Source organism: Chiloscyllium plagiosum, chromosome 15, assembly GCF_004010195.1.
Source record: "Chiloscyllium plagiosum isolate BGI_BamShark_2017 chromosome 15, ASM401019v2, whole genome shotgun sequence".
Taxonomy (NCBI): domain Eukaryota; kingdom Metazoa; phylum Chordata; class Chondrichthyes; order Orectolobiformes; family Hemiscylliidae; genus Chiloscyllium; species Chiloscyllium plagiosum.
The window spans coordinates 44,298,957-44,319,335 of NC_057724.1; the positions used below are offsets into that span (position 1 = coordinate 44,298,957).

General features: G+C 41.2%; 1 protein-coding gene across 1 annotated transcript in view; it reads right to left on the reverse strand.

Annotated features, from left to right (window-relative positions):
* Nucleotides 1-20,379, reverse strand: part of LOC122557558 — an 81,966-nt gene that overhangs the window by 9,051 nt on the left and 52,536 nt on the right. The window contains exon 2 of the mRNA XM_043705305.1: nt 10,392-11,088. Coding sequence (XP_043561240.1) covers nt 10,392-10,952 — 561 coding nt within the window. The 5' untranslated portion in view covers nt 10,953-11,088. The remainder of the gene's footprint in view (nt 1-10,391; nt 11,089-20,379) is intronic.

Genomic DNA, 20,379 nt, shown 5'->3' on the forward strand with positions numbered 1-20,379 from the left:
GCCTCGGAACACTTCAACCCCAGGGCATCAATGTGGACTTCAACAGTTTCGTCATTTCCCCTTCCCGCATCTCACCCCAGTTCCAAACTTCCAGCTCAGCGCTGTCCCCATGACTTGTCCTACCTGCCTATCTTCTTTTCCACCTATCCACTCCACCCTCTCGACCTATCACCTTCATTCCATCCCCCACTCACCTATTGTAGTCTATGCTACTTTCTCCCCACCCCCACCCTCCTCTCACTTATCTCTCCACGCTTCAGGCTCTCTGCCTTTATTCCTGATGAAGGACCTTTGCCCAAAACGTCGATTTCATTGCTCCTCGGATGCTGCCTGAACTGCTGTGCTCTTCCAGCACCACTCTAATCCAGAAAATAATCTGAGATACTCATTCTCACAGAATCATTACTTACAGATAACGTTACAGACAACAACCATCACGATCCCTGGGATGTCCTGTACCACTGACTTGGCCAGTCCACAAGATGTGACAACACAGTGGTTTACACTTGGGGGAGGGGAGTTCTCCTGGGAGTCCTCAGCTTTGCCTCCAGACCCCATGAGACCTCATGGCATCAGGTCAGACATGAGCAAGGAAACCTCCTGCCACAACCCATACATCCCAGCTGATAAATCAGTTCTCCTCCATGTTAAGCACCATTTGGAGTAATGCTAGGGTGGCCAGGACCCAGAATATACATTGGATGGAAGATTTCAATATCCACCACCAGAATTGGCTTGGCAGCACCACTACTGGCAGTGGGTCAACTAGCAAGGGTACTAGCTTATTTCTTTGAAACTAGCAGATATGGTTCCCCACACAACTGTGTTTCTGTTTGGGAAAATTCTTGGTATTCCTCTAAATTTGGAGAGTAGGTTTAGATCTTCTGTTCATCCATCAATGGTGCAGGCTCATGAGCTTGTAACTTGCGGTAAAGCAAGTCCCCCCACTAATGTTGGGTCCGCCTGGGAATTTACCAGGTCTCCCTCTAAATGTGGAAAGCTTTCAGTGAGCCAGACTTGCCACACATCCACTACAGGCTCCCTCTTCTTAAACCAGGGGAAGGCAGCTTTCTGAGCAACAACTGGGCTATTTGGAAACCTATGTTCGCCCCTTAAAATGTGGAACTATCTTACTCATGTGGTAACCATTTCCCCAAATTCAGTTTCTGCAGGAATAAGTCAGTCCCTATTCTGTTCCATGTGCTCTGGGACACCTTGGCTCACCTGAGCTGGTTAGTTTTTACTGCCCTGATTTGTGGCTCCTTACTATATGGAGCCTCTCCCTTACTATCAGTTAAACTGCATTGAAAATCCGTTGATTTCAGTTTTTGATAGTCAATCTTGAACAAGTCTGCAGTTTCCCTTATAGACAAAGAGGTAAATTACATTCTTTTACTTTTCTCCTCTTTGTCTGTAAGCGACAAAGCGACTATTCCATTTTCATCCATGTGCTTTTCCAACGACCATTTAAATGCCCTTAAAGTTGTTGAGTCTACTATTGTTGCAGGCAATGCATTCCACAACCCTACTACTCTCTGAGTAAAGAAACTAACTCCTGGAGGATTTCAAACAAGGATATTTAAAAGATTGTGATGATGCCAATGTTTAATCAGCAGCTCACCATCGAAATGGCCAGAGAACCATAAGCCAAGCTCTTAAGAAATTGACTGTTAATGAACAGCAATGAGAATTGGTAACAATCCAGTTCATTAAATACAACTCGCTCAATGTTTCTTTTTCATTGGCTTCCTCCATCTCATCTCCAATCCAATTATTTTTCCTCTTCAAAAAGTGCACAAACTTTATGTGAATGCAGAAATGCACTGGTCAACTTCTCAATACAGCAGGTCATTTTTCACCTGAAAACAAGTCTACAGCTACAACCACATAAGGCAACATAACCTGTCATAATACTAGAGACAGGCACATGATTAGATCTAGAAGTAACGTGGCCAAATTATCCACAGAGTTAGTAAAGAGACATGTACTGTGTACAAAATAAGGATCTGATAATATAAAAGAGGAAGGAACGAGCTTAATGGCAGTGAGAAGCTAAGACCAACTCTCAGGGACCTGGAGAACTGGAGTACACTCCAAACCAGAGCCTGACCACCTCTGCCTTTTACTGGCAGTATTCTGTGCAAGAAGTAAAGCTTGTAGATTTGAAATTCTTTTACAGGTGTTGTGTGACTGATATTTCCGCTGAATATTTATCCAATTACTACCATTTCACATTCTGCAAAGAAATATTAGTACAAAACACAACAGATGCTCTCAACTCCCATAATCTCCAGAAAAAAAACAATAACTTGTCCTCATAAAGTGCCTCTGACATAATTAAACATCCCAAAGTACTTCATAAAAGCGTTATAAAATAACACACAACTTTAAGCCACAGTTGGAGAGATTGAGTCTGATAACTAAACTTTTGGTCAAACAGATAGATTTTAAGCTGTGTCTTAAAGAAGGAAATTGAGGCAGAAAGGTTTAGGGAGAGCAATAAACTATAACAACATAGATAGCTTCTCCCGGGTGCAGAACACTATCAACTGTACACACTTGCATTGAGAACATAACACAGCACATATCATCAATAGATAAGAATTCCATTCAGTCAATGTGTAAGTCATTCCAGAACTTAGGGCCTAGGCAGCAGTAGGTATGACCAACAATGCTTATGTTTATCAAATGCTTATGATGATGGATCAGAGGATATTACAGGTAGGGAAGGGACGGGACATGGAGACATTTGAAAAAAAAGAGATTTTCAAACTTTGAGGCCTTGTTTAATTGGGAGCACAGGAGCAATCAGTGCATTTCGCACGAGTTTGGAAACAGGTGACTGAATTTGGATTACTTCAGGTTTATGGAGTGTAGACAGTGGGAGGTGGGCCTAGAGAGCAATAGACTAACCATGATTAGAATTAACAAAGGCATGGATGAAGGGTTTCAGCTTCAGCATGCCTTTGTTGAAAATACAGGTGATGGAAATAGTCGGTTTTAGTGATGGTGTGCATAGGAGCCTGGCAGCTTAATCAGTGTCAAATATGGCACAGGGGTTCCAAACAATCTAATTAAGACTCAAATAATTGCCAAGGAGGGGAATTGAAGTAGTAGAAAGGGAACAAAGTTAGTTTGTGGAGGAGACAGAAGGCTTTGGCTTCAGTCTTCCTGATATTTAATGGAGGAAACATCTGCCCATCCAGCAGGATAAAGGACCTGGCAACCTCAAGACAGAGGAGGAGCTGAAATAGTAGAGCAGGGTGTCATCAATGAGCATGATAAAGCTTACTCTCTTTTCAGACAACAGGAATATATTTTTAATTGCTATGTATTTTTAATTGCTGTATTTCTATTTACTGATATAAATACAGAAAGCAAGGTTGGCAGGGGATTGGGGGGTGGCGGGTCTCATTGCTAAAGCATATTATGCACAAAAGCATGATGAAATGAATTTGTAATAATTCCATGTAAATAGCCTGTGCGCCATCCCAGTTGCGTAATCAGGACAGCCCTCAGCAATATTTAGAGATATTTCAGAGAAAAGCAATGTAGTCATAATTCAGCTAAATTGTAACGATCCCAAGCAGCATGACCAAGGAATAAAGATATGTGTATCATAAAATGAAATTTGATAATTCATTCCACACAACAGAACACCATATTCCCATGTGCAACTGTTTGAATTCCATTCTTCAAGTGATAGGATATATAGTTATATTATTTATTTATTTCGAGGAAACAAAATGTTTTGGAGGTGTTATCAGTGAAAATTGTCATTCTGAACCGTAGCAGTTTTACAAGGTCAATGTACGACTCCACTTGCAAGGTACGTCATTGGCTAAAAAGTGCTGGAAAATTGAAACTATCAAGGAACTCTTTAAATCTTTACTTTACTTTTTATATTCATTATAACACACTGTGGTTGTCGAGGTAACTAACAAGAATGACAAATGTTACTGGAATGACAAATGCCGTGATATTTCAATAGCCTAGTTTTAGAAATATTTTTGCTGGCTATAGACCACTGAACCGCAGAAATATAAACTTGGTGTAGGACAGAAAGTTTCAACAAAATGTAATCTGGAAGAGGTTACGGAGTGGATTTATTCATAATACTATTAGCCTTCAGTTTGTAGATCTCAGGGTAGATTATTAGCTTTATACTGTAGAAATTGTGGAGTTCAAACTAAATTCAAATGCTGAGCCAACTGAAACAAATATTGTAACATTTCTGGCCATAATTTATTTGTAATGTTAAACCAAATGAGATAGGTTGGAGGAAGGGCAAAAGCATTCATAATAGTCAAACAACTATTAAACCTTTCAAAAAAAAAGCTCTGAATTTTACAAACTAATTTGTAAAAACCTTTTAGCTGCCATAAAACTGAGGAAATCAACGATGGTCTCAGATTGTGACATGCAAAAGAAATATGATGGCAGTGATCACTGGGAACACCAGACAAAACTGTAAGCTGACCAGCTATAATGAGGAGGTCATAAACAAACCAAAGGGCGATGTTTGTTGGAGTGTGAGAGAGAGAGAGAGAGGCACTGATAAACTGATAAAGGCAATGATGAAGAGTCAGATGATCTTCACCAATAATTACTAAATGTGACAGAGGCAACAAGAACAACAGCAGTGGGACAGTCTAGAGCAAGACAGATATGAGTGGCTGCGGTTCTGAAGTAGAACTGCATAAGGAGGATTGCTTTTGTTGCTGAAAGTAACTGACAAAAGCACACAACACCAGGTTATAGTCCAACACGTTTAATTGGAAGCACACTAGCTTTCAGAGCGTCGCTCCTTCATCAGGTGATAGTGGACAATCACCTGATAAAGGAGTGATGCTCCGAAAGCTAGTGTGCTTCCAATTAAACCTGTTGGACTATTAACCTGGTGTTGTGTGATTTTTAACTTTGTACACTCCAGTCCAACACCGGCATCTCCAAATCATGACAAAAGAACAGTAGTCACTCTTGCGCACAAAGCAACAGTCTAGATAGCAAGAGCTGTGGAAAGTAACAGATGAAACAATGATATCAACTGCAATTGTAGAGAGTAACGGACTTGCAAGGGACAGTTTTATTTTCCACTTCTAAGAATAATTGTAAATAATCAAAGAAAAACTCCCAATTTATCCTTCTAAGGAATGTTCTCTATTTACACAGTTCTCTAGAAATAAGGGTGGATAATTGTCAGAATGCCGGAAGTGTGAGGCAAGGGAGATGGGGAAGATAAGACGCCTGAAGGAGAATTCATTTCCATTTTGATATGTTACCAATGTTTAGCAAAGACAAGCAGGCGGGTTTACTTTAATCTCAAAACAGCGTAAGAAATTCCTGTGCAGATTTTATCAGGACATTGCTTGCAGTTTCCTGTGGGCCTGAATTCTGAAGTTGAAAAACATTTCTTTAACACAAGAGATCCAGCGCTATGATGGCAATATCAAATTGGGAAGACAGAGTCCCCTGTTTCACACCTTTATTTCATTTCTGTCTGTTGTGTTAGTATGGACAGCAGCAAGATTAAATCAGAGAGTTCTACGCAGGGTGATAGAAGCTGCTCTGGTATGCTGCCTAGTGGCTGAAATCAGAGCAGTGTGCCAGAGGCATTGTCACCCCTATTTCTTCTCTTAGAGTGTTGTATGGAGACAAAAGAAAAATAGCAATTAGATTATGTTCAGGTTTCACCAATCTTTCTCATTGTACATTTTAACCTTGGCTGTGGAGATTCTCAAATCTCTCTGAAAAAATTGTGATATTTACACAAACCCTGAACAATGTGGGCAGTGGTGAGTCAATCAGTAATACATGGTGATATCAGAAAAATGAGAATCTCAACATTGTGAAAGAAGATTGATTTTATACTTGAGGCTTGAACAGTGAGATGAGAATTTTGTTCTTCAGCAGTAAGGAGGCCTATTTGCTACATTTACATTTGATTAGTGCCTAAACTCGACTACAACATACAACTCCCTAATCACCTGCATGCAAAGTGAAATTAGATGGTGTCAATTCTCAATGTGAAAGTCTGAGCAGGTACCTGGCAGCTCGCCACTTGTTCATATGGGCCACCCGGAATTCTCCAACTTTTCAGGATGTGTTCCACGGGCAATGACTGCAGCACCATCTGTCATAGAATCCCTACAGTGTGGAAAGAGGCCATTTGGCCCATCGAGTCTGCACTGACCCTCTGAAGAGCATCGCACCCAGACTCAGCTCTCCACCCTATCCCCAAAAGCTGCATTTATCATGGCTAATAAACCTATCCTGCACCATTGCCCACATTGTTCAGGGGTTGTGAAAATACCACCCTTTTTTCAGACAGCTTTGAGAATCTCCACAGCCAAGGTAAAGGGTGATTAAAATGTACGATGAGAAAGATTGGTGAAACCTGCACATAATCTAACTACTATTTTTCTTTCGTCTCCATACAACACTCTAAGAGAAGAAATAGGGATGACAATTTCTCTGGCACACTGCTCTGAGTAAATCAGTGATGTGTAATGATGATGTGGTTTGACTAACCTCACAGACAGCCTGTGACATGGTAGCACAGTGGTAATCACTGCTATCTCACAGTGCCAGGGACCAATGTCCCTGCTATGATTTCAGCCACTAGGCAGCATACTAGAGCAGCTTCTATCACATTCCAGGACACTTCAAATCAATTCACCAGGGCTAATCCATCTAACCTGCACAGCCTTGGACTGTGGGAAGAAATCAGAGCACCCAGAGGAAACCCATGCAGACTCAGGGAGAATATGCAAGCTCCACATGGATCCCATTGCCTGAGGCTAGAATCGTACATTGGTCCCTGGCGCTGTGAGATAGCAGTGATTACCACTGTGCCACCATGTCACAGGCTGTCAGTGAAGCTGGTCAAACCACATCAACATTACACATCTCTGATTTACTTAGAATTCATTTATATGCTGCATTGTAGATCACACTGACTCCTATCACTGTAATGCTGCTGACAAGCTGCTTTACATGCAGGGACAAAAACCTATCTCGTTCATCAGAACAAGGTGCATCAGAAGGCTCTCAGCTTGATCCCTTAGTGCTCACTGACTTTGCACCTGTTTGGATGCTGACAGCATCTCTGTGTTGCCGAGACCTTTTGCACATTATTGCCTCATTCAGGACTTAAAGGCTTACAGTACTTCTTTTTTTTGCCTTGATGTTTAGCAGACACAAAAAGCCAGGCAGCATATTACGGTTGTCAGCAGTGATCAGTCGAAGGGAAAGGCACATTGAGTATGGCACCATGCGACATGAATGTCACAACAATAGTACCTTATGCAGTAAACACTCTGGTCTTGACACAAGCTCTAAGAGAAGTAGTCAAATCAGATCAAAGCAAACTGTCATCAGTCAAGAGGTGTCACCACAGTCAATCAAGAGTAGCATCCAACCTCAGTCCAAGAGTTTGGACATGGTAATTCAGCCTCTTGGCATAGTCATGCTTGAGGTTTGTGAAAGATCAATCCTGCAGGTCCATCACAATCAATCTGAGATAGGTCAGAGATCTAGTCATTCATCAATTGGGGCTGAAAGTTGGAAGTTCAACATAGCTGTGTTATGAACAGTCTTCAAAAGGAGCAACTCAACATATAAGGACAGGAGATGAAGATGCATTGGAGGACATGGATTAATAAGACAGGAAGGATCATCAATACCACAGCCATCCTGTGATGATAATGCAATGCAACGGTTGGCAGAACTGATTGTCGAGTTGGAGCTCAGAAGGTAATGCTGGGGGATGAATTCATAAAAGAAAAGAATTGGGTGTGAATGGGTGAAAGCTGACAGTTGGAGTAGACAGGGAATGCAAGGACAAAGCAACATGAAGACTTGGGGTGCCTTTGACCCTACAACTCACTCTGCCAGAATGACCTGCATTGCCTTCCATCCTCATACATGTGAAATACATGCAGTGTCCAATTGGGATGGAAATCCTGGTCACAAGATCTAAGAAAAATAGTCAAATCAGATCAAAGCAAACTGTCATCAGTCAAGAGGTGTCACCACAATCAATCAAGAACAACATCCAGGGAGATGAAGGTGCATTGGAGAACATGGGTTACTAAGACAACATACCAAGTTAAAAATCACACAACACTAGGTTATAGTCTAACAGGTTTATTTGGAAGCACTAGCTTTCGGAGCGCTGTTCCTTCATCAGGTGGTTGTGGAGTATAATTAGTTTCAATCAACTTATACTCCACAACCACCTGATGAAGGAACAGTGCTCTGAAAGCTAGTGCTTCCAAATAAACCTGTTAGACTATAACCTGGTGTTGTATGATTTTTAACCCTGACCATTGTGTTTGCATTTTCCCGACTGACAATATCTAATTCCCCAAACTGTTTACGATGTTTCTTCAAGACAGACAATTGGCCACTCCCCAGACTATGCTGCGAAAGATCCCTAACCATGAGTAGCCAGTTGACCACAGCCAATCTTCTCTGATTAACTGTGCCCCCGACCCCTTGATGAGATGGAGGACTAGTCCCCACGCACTTTCCAACATGCCTGTTTGGTTGAATAAATATGTAGTGTGTTTGCCGCATGGTGACTAGCACATGCCGTGGGTGTTAAATTAACATCTCAAACTGCCAGACAGTCGTTTCCCACCACATACCCACTCTCTTCACCTTAGACAGGTCCCTACCAATTAGCATGACACGTGTTTGTGTATCTATGCTAAATAACACCTTAATACAGCAATGCTGATTGGCTTAGGCACCGCAAAGCAACACATGTATTCTGTGAGCATGCAGCTGCATGCTATGTGAACTCATAGAAACCCTACAGCCTATATAGAGGCCATTTGGCCCTTCAAGTCTGCACTGAGTCTCTGAAGAGCAACCAATCTGTAAATCAGTACCAGCCCCCTCTCCCCTCCCACCCCCACATTTCACAAGGCTAATCCACCTACCTTACATATCCCTGGACACTACAGGTAATTTAGCACTGCCAATCCATCTAACCTGCATATTTTTGGTCTGTGGGAGCAGACTGGCAGCAGGGCTAACCACTGAGCCACCGTGCTACCTAGGGCTATAAGAATAAGTGGGAAATTTTGAGGTACTGCCTAATCCAGTCCTTGAGCTATGCGCTCATCCAGTCTTTTGAGGATGTGATGGAGGCTAAAAAAAGTCGGAGAACTACAGCAGTCTTCTGAGGAGATAGGAGGAAATTGCGCAAAAGGAACATCACCTTCACCACAATAAGATAGTTCAGTATTTGACACAAGAAGCCACACATGACTTAAACGATACCCACTTCCAATGGGTGAAAGCTGGGTGCAGTGATCACTCACTGACTGTAAATTTGTTGCTGCTTGAAAAACAATCAGTCCCTGTCACCAGAAGCAATGCAATTGTTTGTTCTTAGTTTTTTCCATTTGCTATTCAATAGAAGTGAACAATTTCAGTTGCTGAAGTCTATCCAACATGTGATGTTCCTACTTTGAACATCACATGTTCCTACTTTAAGATATCATATTATGCTGAGCTTTGGGGAAAGAAAAGCATTACTCCAGACAGGGTTCTAACATGGAAAGGCACTAAGATTAGGTAACATCTGTAGCTTGATTCTTGTAGCTACAGTTACAATTACTGTCAATTAGAAAGATGCTGATGTAAAATAGCAGTACATTTATGGAATGTACACTCCTACTTGCAATGAAGTGTCAGCTGTGGTAGCTGTATGCCATTAAAAACTGCTCTTTCTTGTTTCCCTCCCACTACATGAACAGTGAAGGGACAGTTATGTCTGACAGTGATTGACCTGGTGTACAGCTGGGGGTTAAATGTGGAAAAGTGGCAGAAATCCAGGAAAGTCCTGGCAGTGGCAAATACATCCACAACTGGTTGGTGCATGATAATGCAAGTGTGGCATTATAGAGGCATGGTGCATACATAAGGAAAAGATTAGTATAAAACTGTGAAATAACTTGCTGCAGCTCACCAAGAGAAACCCTCCAAGAAATTCCCCAAAATTGACATTTAGCTCATTTTCGGTAAAAATCAGCCCAAAATCCTTTATGAATGATTAACATACCCTCCCATGTAAAAATATTTACAGTGTTTTATGATTTGTTGAGAATATTTATTTTAAATACTCTCTTTGTCACCCAGACCATTTAAAGGAGGGAACATCACTCTGCTACTATCCCTTGATGTATGTCCAGGTCTACAGGCGCTGTGAGGCAGCAGTGCTAACCACTGGGCCACCGTGCCGCCTTGATGTATGTCATTTAAGAAAACTCAGTACTGTCACTAAATAACAAAACATACTTTTCATAAGTTTCAGTTAAAGTGTATTGACCTTGATGAACATAAAAATATCAAGATTAAATGAATTGATGAGATGTTACCAGGCTAGAATTATTACTATCCTCAGTGTCATGCCTTTGTTCCTTGAAGCTGACGGGGCAGCTCTGTGATCTTGAAATTCTATTTTCCAAGTTGTGCTGCTGTCCAAGAACGTCTGAAACATTCTCATCCAAGATGTCTCTTACAAGTATTGGGTTGTCCTTGATGTGTGTGTTGCTCAGGTTTTTTTGCTTTATCTGAAAAACCTCTGCAGTCAAATCTGGATGTGTCTCAACAACATAAAGCTTCTCATCAATATCATTGTTATTCAGGAACGTAAAACAATTTTTGGAGAAGCAAATGACACTTGGTCTCTGTTTAACAACTTTCAAATATCGCCTTGGTACAGTTTCCACTTTGGGCCTCAACTCCTGAGAAGACGGAGACTCCTTTTGAATCAATGCAAAGTCACAGTCATCCTTAACAGTCATATCACTCAAGCTCCTTTCTTTGGGAAGCATAGAAGGATGAGTATAGTTTTGATCAACATATGCAGTGGGGAAATCAACAGTGGTAGTTTCCTCAGGTGAAGACAACGCTGGTGATGTGACTTGGTGAGCCATGTCTTTACTTGGTATTTTAATTCTGTCTCCAGAATTTGTTTTGAATTAACTGTGGATCTTCTGCTGATCCAAAATGAATTCAGCTCCTGAGACCTTTGTTTTCAGAAAGTATCCTTCTCGCAGCCTCTCAGCAAGCCTGTTGAAATATCAACAATATTTTTAATTCCAAGTTATATCCCTTCAATTTGTTAAAAAGGACACATTCAGCTGGCCAACTCGTGCCTTATAATGACAAAATTAAATAGAAAGTCTTATCAGTCATTTCTACAGACAGCATCTCATCATTTGGAATTATTTTTGGTTTGATTTATTCCAAAGGAACAAAAAGTGCTGTTCCTGTCAATAGGACAACACTGACTCTCTCTCACGCGTGCGCGCACACATACACACAAGCACAATCGCTCTCACACAGACACCACAGATTGTCTCTTATTCACACACACATGCATGTTAGACTGTGAGTGATTGAACCAGGAAGGATGTTGGTGTGTGACTGTGAGAGAGGGTGTGAGAGGGAGAGTGGGTGTGTGCGTTCATGTATGTGAGAGAGTAAGTGAGATTGTGAATATGTGAGAGTGTGTAATCGAGAAACTTTGAAAGACTTTGAAAGGAGAGGGTGTGTATGTATGAATCAGAGAGTGTGAATGTGTCTGTATGATGTAGACAATATATGTTGAGTGAGTGTGAAATAGAGGGTGTATGCAAAAGAGAGTGTCTCTGAGAGAGGGAGAGAGAAAGAGAGGGTGTGCATGTCTGAGTGTGAGAATGTGGGAGAGAAAGTGTATGTTTGTGTATGGAAGAATGAGTATCTGTGTGGCTGTGAGAGAAAGAAACACAGAGGCTGTGTGTGAGAGAGGATAGTGTGTGAAAGAGAGGGTGTGGGTTTTGTGTGAGACATAAAAAGAAAGAGAAGGTTTCTGAATGTGAGAGAGTGTGTTTGAAAGAGGGAGTGTAAGAGACAGGGGTGAGGGGGGAGAGAGAAGTTGTCTATGTCTGAGAATGTGTGTAAGAGAGAGCATGTGTGAAACATTTTGTGTGTATAAAAGAGAGTTTTTGTGTGAGAGAGGTAAAGTGTGTGTGGAGAGTGTGAAGACCAAGTGAGAAGCATGTGTCTGTGAAAGAGAAGAAAAATGAGTGTAACTCTGTGAAAGAGAGAGAAAATAAAAGAGATTAGAAACACTGCATCTGTTATTTCTCTCCACAGATACTGCCAGGCCTGCTGAGTTGCTCCAGAACTTTCTGTTTTTGTGTAACAGAGGTATGTTTGTTTGTATATGGAAGAGAGGCTCTCTATGAGTGGAGTGTTAAAGAGAGCATGAGATTGAGCATGTGAGAGAGAATGTGTGACAGTGTGAGAAAGAGTGAAAGGAGAGAGAATGTGTGTGTGAGATAGAGTGCATCAGAGAGACAGTGTGAAAGAGACAGAGTCGGTGTTATGTTGTAAAGACCATATCTTTTTATTTTCTTGTACTCCTGATCGTGGAGTGAATTGGGGTGTTTTTAGAGCTGTTTTGAAACCAAGGAATGTAGAAGAATTTGCAACACTTGCAAAAAGTGAGTTCCTGAACCTCATTCTAATTCATGTTTCCACTGTTGTTTTGATCCAGCAGTGGGGAAGCTGTTAATAGATGAGTATCTGTACGGAGTGAGATTTGGCTGGCCACAGCTTGTGGAGTGGATTGTGAAGTTGTGATCAGTTGTGGATGACAAAGGCCATCAGTCAGTCAACAGCTTTGCTTGATTTGACTCCTGGGTAATGGAACAGCTTGCGGGTCTTAACATTATTGGCAGAAGCTGTTGGACTGCTGAAAAGAGCAGATGATGTACCTTTCTCTCCATTAAAATACCTAAGTCTGAACAAAGCTGGAATATTCCCCGGACCAGTTGCTAGAAGCTCTGCCTTTAACCAGTAACTAAGAGACTTTACAATTAGTGTAACAATCACCTGTATCACCTTCAAAGAAGTGAAAGGAACCTGGAGAAAAGAGATAGAGAAACAGAAAAAAGTCCTGGTAGGGCAGAGGATCATCTCAGTGAACCCTGTGGTGCAGGGCCATCGAGCGGTTTCCTTTGTATTTCTTTCCCTTCTCACATAACACAAATTTTTTTTTACCTGTTTATGTATGCAGGGGCAGGGCAGTCATAAGAGGTTTAGAGTTATAACAAGTGTTATGCGCCAATAGTTCATAGTTGTTTACATGTAGTTAAAATCTATTCAGTTGTCATAAATAGTAGTTCTTGTTAAGTACAGAAACCTGGTCTGTGTTTTCTGTTATTTTGGGTCAATCCAACAGATAAATTCGAGTGAGTGTGTGAGAGTGGGGAATGGGATTGGCAGTGATTGCAAATGTGGCAGAGGGATTAAAAAAGTGAGTGTGCCACTCCAAAACAAATCTTCATCTCCAAAGACTTGTACACAAAGCAAGTTGGGAGAGGCAAAAATCTGAGGCGATCACTTCTGATCCACAGTGCTGTGTAAATTCCACTGAGGCCAGCTTGGAGGAGTGGCCTGTATACCACAGAGGCAAAAGTAAGGTGACCATTAGTTGAACTGATCTTAGTTTGGCCCAGATCCCCTCTCTTTTCCTTCGTGATCTGGACTTGAAGGCAAATTTATCTCATTCTAGCCTTGCTTCTTTACCAAGATGGCAAAAACAGAAGTTTTTAGTTAATTCTGCTGTTCGGTAATTTTAATGATCATTTTCATTTATTATGCATTTCATTAAATTACCAATTGATTGCTTTGGAATTGTGTTTTTAAGTTCACATTTACTTTAGTGCCAAACCACATCTTTCAGAAATGTGCTGTCCTGCATCCCAAGTGAGAGAAAAATTTAAATATGCCCCTCTCCCCATCTGTACAGTGTGGACAACCCTGTTCTGATGAAACAAAGTTTTGTTTAATTAATAAAAATGACCATTAAAAAATGCAAAATGACAGATATAACTAATAAAATCTTTTCTTGCCATTCTTTGTTTGGCAACTGAGTATGTACAAAGGAGAACACGGCACAATTTGAAGAAATGCAGGACATTTTCCTGGTTTCTGAGCCTACATCCCTCTTCCAAACAATAGAACTGAAATCACACTATCTGATCATTCAAACATTTGTTCAGTTATCGGTTCATTTAATGTGCAATCTGATAGTTGTGTTTGCAGATATTTCAAAAGAAATTTTGATTTGTAAATACTTTGGAAAATTCTGAGAATGTGATGAAGTATTACAAAAGATCTCTCTTTTTTGGTTATTCTGTTATAAAGACTTCTAATAGTTAAACAGTTTATTATCACTTTTCAGGTCCTCTTTTTAAGAATTGTTGTTTGCATAGGATACCAAAGAGATAATCAGTCAACTTTAGGTGAGAAAGAAATTTAAAAACTGGGCGTAAAAATGTCTCCAATAATGACCTCTTTCTTACTGTTTTCCAAACAGATGGCATATTTTTCACGGCTAGAGTAAGTAATTATATTCTTGACATGATGAGCCTTCAAGAGAAAATTATGGAAAGTAAAATTTAAACAGATACTGCAAGAAAAGCTGACCCAGAGATGTGTATGAACATAATGGTGAAGATACATTATAAATAGCATTAAAAAAAATTCTCCAGATGGTCCTGGAGTACATTTCTACATAGCATTGTCAATTCATTGCATCTGGGGAATTATCTTTAGCCCTGGGCTAAAAGAAAGAGGACATCAGGCAAGTCTTCTGATCTTATATCTATACAGAAAGCAAGCAGATCAGACTATGATACAGTAGCATTTATAAACAAATAGCTTACCAACATTCACAGTCTAAATTCATGCATGAAGAATGAGTGGGTGGTTGATTGATACAGATTGAAGAATTTTTTTTAAAAATCAGGGAACTGCAAGAGGGTGAAAATCAGAACAAAAACATTTGTAAGCATTTTGAGGTCACAAAGAGCACGAGTCAGAAGTGATAAATTTACTCCTACATTGTCCTTAAAATTAATACTCATCTCAGGGTCTTTGGGAAATTGAACTTTGCATTTGATGACAAGAGCAATAAAGCCAACAACCTCATAAAATATAATGCCTTTAATGTTGTAAAATGTCTGAAAAAACAACACTAAAGGATCTTCAATAAATTTTGATACCAGGCCACAGAAAAAGATATTAGAACAAATGACTAAAGGTTTCATCATTGAAGTAGGTTTTAAAGTAAAATCCTAACTAAAGTAAGGGTGGTATAGAGATTAAGAGGCATAATGGAGAAAATTGCAGAGCTTAGGAGCAAAGGATGTGAAGGAACTGCTGTCAATGCAGCAAAGACAAAAAATCAGTGATGCATAACAGGCCAAAATTAGAAGAATGAAGAGATTATGGAGGGTTCTAAGTTGGAGGAGGTTACAAAGACAGGGAATACTGAGACCATGGAAGACCATTAGAACAAGGATGAAATTTTAAAATTGAAACATTGCCAGTATCAGTCATTATACACAGGAGTAATGGATAAACAGGTCACATTAGGATACAGGAGGCCTGTGAGAAGAGGCATTAAAACAATTGAGCCTGGAACTAACAAAACCATAAATGAGGATTGAAACAGGAAATAAACTGAAACAAGTTGAAAACAGGCAATGTTATGGAGGTCAGTTTGGACATCAAGATTGCAAATGGTGTGGTTCAGATTCAGACAGTGACCAAATCAAATAAGTCTGGAGATCACCTCTGGAATTTCCCTTGAATAATATATGAACACTGAAACAGAGAATGGGGGGTTGAATGGGATTGGGATTATATACATTTCTCACAAAAAAGAAACATCAAGCACTGAAGAACTTCATACAATCGCATGTCAAACTGCTTATGACAATAGTCTGAAATATGAAGGTAGATTGGAGAAACATTGGGGGTGAAAATCCAACCTGGGCAATAGTTCAAATTGGGCAGTAACACCCACCCCCCTTAATACCTGTCTGATATTCAGCTGCACTGACTTCAGTGGAACTGAATAACAAGTGGGCAATAAAATGTACAATACTGCTCATTTCATACTATTGAAAAAGATTAACTCCTATCTCTTAGATATTAAACCTATCAAAGGAGACCAAAACAAACCTTCGAAGAGGTACAGGTTGTACCTCCGTAGTGCATCAGCCTCAGGATCAGGCTTTTCCCAAACCTCAGGAGATCATGGGTCAGGTTCAGCATGGAAATATTTAAAGCAATTTATAAAGCACTGAGAAAAATACTGCTCAAAATCGTTCTTCATTTTTAAATTATATTCAATAAAATGTTTTTGCTGTAAATCATATTTTCAAAGAATAAGTGTGCTTTAACATTGAACGTATAAAATGATAAAAGTTGCATCAGCACCAACTGCACCAGATCCTGTATGAAATTGAAGCATTTCATTTTAAAAGCCTCCCACACCCAGCTGTGAACAACAAAACAAATCTTTCCACTGAAGGGTCCAACAAGTACTATCTCAATAATTTCAGACAGAAAAATACACTTTGCTAAAATAACTGCAAGTACACACCACCATATGCCCTAAATAGCAACTTTACAAAGACAGAAACCAAAACTGAACCATACACTATGGGTACCAAACGATAGCGGTTGCTGCTGAAAATGTGTTGCTGGAAAAGCGCAGCAGGTCAGGCAGCATCCAAGGAGCAGGAGAATCGACGTTTCCTGAAGAAGGGCTCATGCCCGAAACGTCGATTCTCCTGCTCCTTGGATGCTGCCTGACCTGCTGCGGTTTTCCAGCAACACATTTTCAGCTCTGATCTCCAGCATCTGCAGTCCTCACTTTCTCCTAGATAGCGGTTGCTGACCAGACAGTGCCAGATTTGGGAGGTACAACCTGTATATCACATACAAGCAATATAAAAAAAGCTAAGTCCAGAATATTACATCAAACTAAATAAGAGGCTCCAATCAGTCAAAAGCAAATTAAGGACTAATATCACGGAATTTTCCTCCAAAGCGATAAATGTTTGGAAGGTGACTTTCAGGTAAAGTAATAGAAAGTTGAAAAATTGCACTGCCTCAACACTAATACTTGCTTTAAGTCCTATTTATTCATACACAGGCCCCTCTAGATATTTTTAATCAATCCATTCAAACACATTACAATGCATGTCTGAGACAAATGGGTCTTGAACTTAGATCTTCTGACCTTGAGGTAGAGATACCATCAATGAGCCACAATATCCTCCAACCCATGTTTACTGTCAATAGAAAGAGTATGTGCAGGCATTGCTCATTTTTTCAATTAAACAAGAGCATGGGGGACAAATGTACCATGTACATTACCCATAAAAATATATCAACTAAAGTTGACTTGCCCTCTGGATTTCAGCAAAAGCTTTGGATATAACTGTTCCCTGGAATATTCTCCATCACAACATGGTGGGTGGCACGGTGGCAGTGGGCGGCATGGTGGCACAGTGGTTAGCACTGCTGCCTCACAGCGCCAGAGACCCGGGTTCAATTCCCGCCTCAGGCGACTGTCTGTGTGGAGTTTGCACGTTCTCCTCGTGTCTGCGTGGGTTTCCTCCGGGTGCTCCGGTTTCCTCCCACAGTCCAAAGATGTGCAGGCCAGGTGAATTGGCCATGCTAAATTGCCCGTAGTGTTAAGTAAGGGGTACATGTAGGGGTATGGGTGGGTTGCGCTTCGGCGGGGCGGTGTGGACTTGTTGGGCCGAAGGGCCTGTTTAACACTGTAAGTAATCTAATCTAATCTCAACACCTTGACCAATCCGCACCCATCTAGACTCAAAACATTAGCTTGCTCTATCTCCATGGATGCTGCCTGACCTGCTGTGGTTTCCAGCATTTTTGTTTTCAGCATGCTTTCACATCCAGTGTAAGTTATTCCCTTTGAAATATGGGGTTTTTGTGTCTGTCCTGATTAGATTAGATTACCTACAGTGTGGAAACAGGCCCTTCGGCCCAACAAGTCCACACCGACCCTCCAAAGAGAAACCCACCCCCCTGCATTTACCCCTGACTAATTCACCTAACACTACGGGCAATTTAGCATGGCCAATTCACCTAACCTGCACATCTTTAGACTGTGGGAGGAAACCGGAGCACCCAGAGGAAACCCACGCAGACACAGGGAGAATGTGCAAACTTCACACAGACAGTTTTGAATGCAAGATATAAAATTTGACAAGATGTCTTTTTAATCAGTTCTCAAGATCTGTATGACTAAGCGACCAATTTTCAAAACAGTTTAATAATTTAGACTCTAATTTTTCTTTCTGTCTGTTTTACCAAATACTAGACTGCTTTGCCCAACAGCATATCATAAAATGTACTCAGCTGTAGACTTCTCTTTCAAATGCTCTTGAACTGTCAAAGGAAAGACATATTTCAGATTGTCAAGAGATCAGAGGTTAAAGACCACATGTAAAGGCACGTTTTGCTTTACTATCTTGCATCTAGTTTCTACTCACTGATATGATCAGAGGTAGGAGGATGTACTCTGCATATTACTGATGTGCTGTACCTCATGAAATGTAGCAGCAATTTGTTTTTCACAAATGTTTTCATCAGTCCCATTTGGAAACATTATTGAATATCCTTAGACAATGGTGAACAAGAAAATCTCTTTCCTCATCATTGTGCCAAACTCTTCTTCAAATTTAAAATGATTTTAACCCGGTCCTAAATGTACCCAGCCTGACCAATAGAATGAAGCCTGGCAAAGAACAATTGAACATCTTAGCAGTGTGAGAATGTACACAACTTCAAAATACCACTGTGGTCCATTTAGCAAGTGCCAAAATTCAAAAGATTCCAAACAATAAGCTTTCTCTTATAAACACAACCCTGTCTTTCAACAAGAAATATATCTCCTGAGCATCTGTTCTATTTTCCATATATTTCTATATGTGGCAAAAAAGCAAACTGCATGATTACAAACGGGTTCAACATTTTCACTACAATGAGCAAAAACAGGAACTTTAACAACCAGGTAATTGAAATACTGTGCCTCCCACCACAGCCTACAGTCATCTCCCTCTGTTTAGCAAGAACCCACCTTTCAGTTTACAATTCTGGTAATAGCCCAATGACTGCAAATATTAACTCATGTTTTACTGTCTCTCCCTCTTTCCCCTCTCTCCCTCCTTCCCTCCCCCCTCTCTCCCTCCTTCCGTCCCCACCTCCACAGATGCTGCCTGACCCACTGCACATTTCCAGCATTTTCTGTATTAATTTCCTATTTCTACTTGCTTTTCACAGTACCTGTTTATAATGGGAGGGTGAACAATGTTTTCCCTGCAGTCCATGTGGTTTTAAGGGTGTATTAAACAAAACATATAATTTGCAAAATGTCAGCATTATGTCTTTTATTTCAAAAGCAAAACACTGGGAGCGCTGAGCACCTGATGAAATGGAAACTGTTGGAAAGGGTCAGATTTGGCAAATATGTGGGAAGTGGGTCGAGAGTGTGTTGCTGTGAAAGCACAGTAGGTCAGGCAACATCCGAGGAGCAGGAGAATCGACGTTTCGGGCATAAGCCCTTCATCAGGAATGAGGCTTGTGGGACAGGGCTGAGAGATAAATGGGGATGGGCTTGGGGGAAAGGTAGCTGAGAAAGCAATAAGTGGATGAAGGTGAGGGAAAAGGTGATAAGTCAGAGGGGGGAGGGAGCAGAGCCGTATCGGAGGCTTGGGACTGGGATAATGTTGGGGGAGGGGAAATGAAGAAGCTGTTGAAATCCACATTTATCCTGTGTGGTTGCAGCGTCCCATTGCAGAATATGAGGTGTTCTTCCTCCTGGCGCTAGGTGGGAACGGTTTGGCGGTGGGGGAGGCCCAGGACCTGCATGTCCTTGACGGAGTGGGCGGGGAAGTTGAACTGTTCAACCATGGGGCGGTGAGGTTGGTGGGTGCGGGTGTCCCAGAGATGTTCTCTGAAACAATCCACATGAAGGCATCCTCTGTCCCCGATGTAGAGGAGACCACATTGCGTGCAACAGGTGCAGGAGATGACATTGGTAGAGGTACAGGTAAATTTCTGATGGATGTAGAAGGATTCCTTGGGGCTTTGGACGGAGGTGAGGGGAGAGGTATGGGCGCAGGGTTTGCACTTCCTGTAGTGGCAGGGAAGGAGCCAGGAGTGGAGGTTGGGCTGGGGGGAGGCGTGAACCTGACGAGGGAGTCGCGGAGGGAATGGTCTCTGCGGAATGCTGATAGGAGTGGGGAGGGAAATATACCTTTAGTGGTGGTGTTCGTTTGGAGGTATCGGAAGTGGCGGAGGATGATGCATTGTATGTGGAGGTTAGTGGGATGGAAGGTGAGGACCAGGGAGGTTCTATCCTTGTTGCATTGGGAGGGACGTGGTTCAAGGTCGGTGGTGCGTAAAGTGGAGGAGATGTATGGAGGGCATCATCAACCACATGGGAAGGAAAGTTGTGATCATGGAAAAAGGAAGCCATCT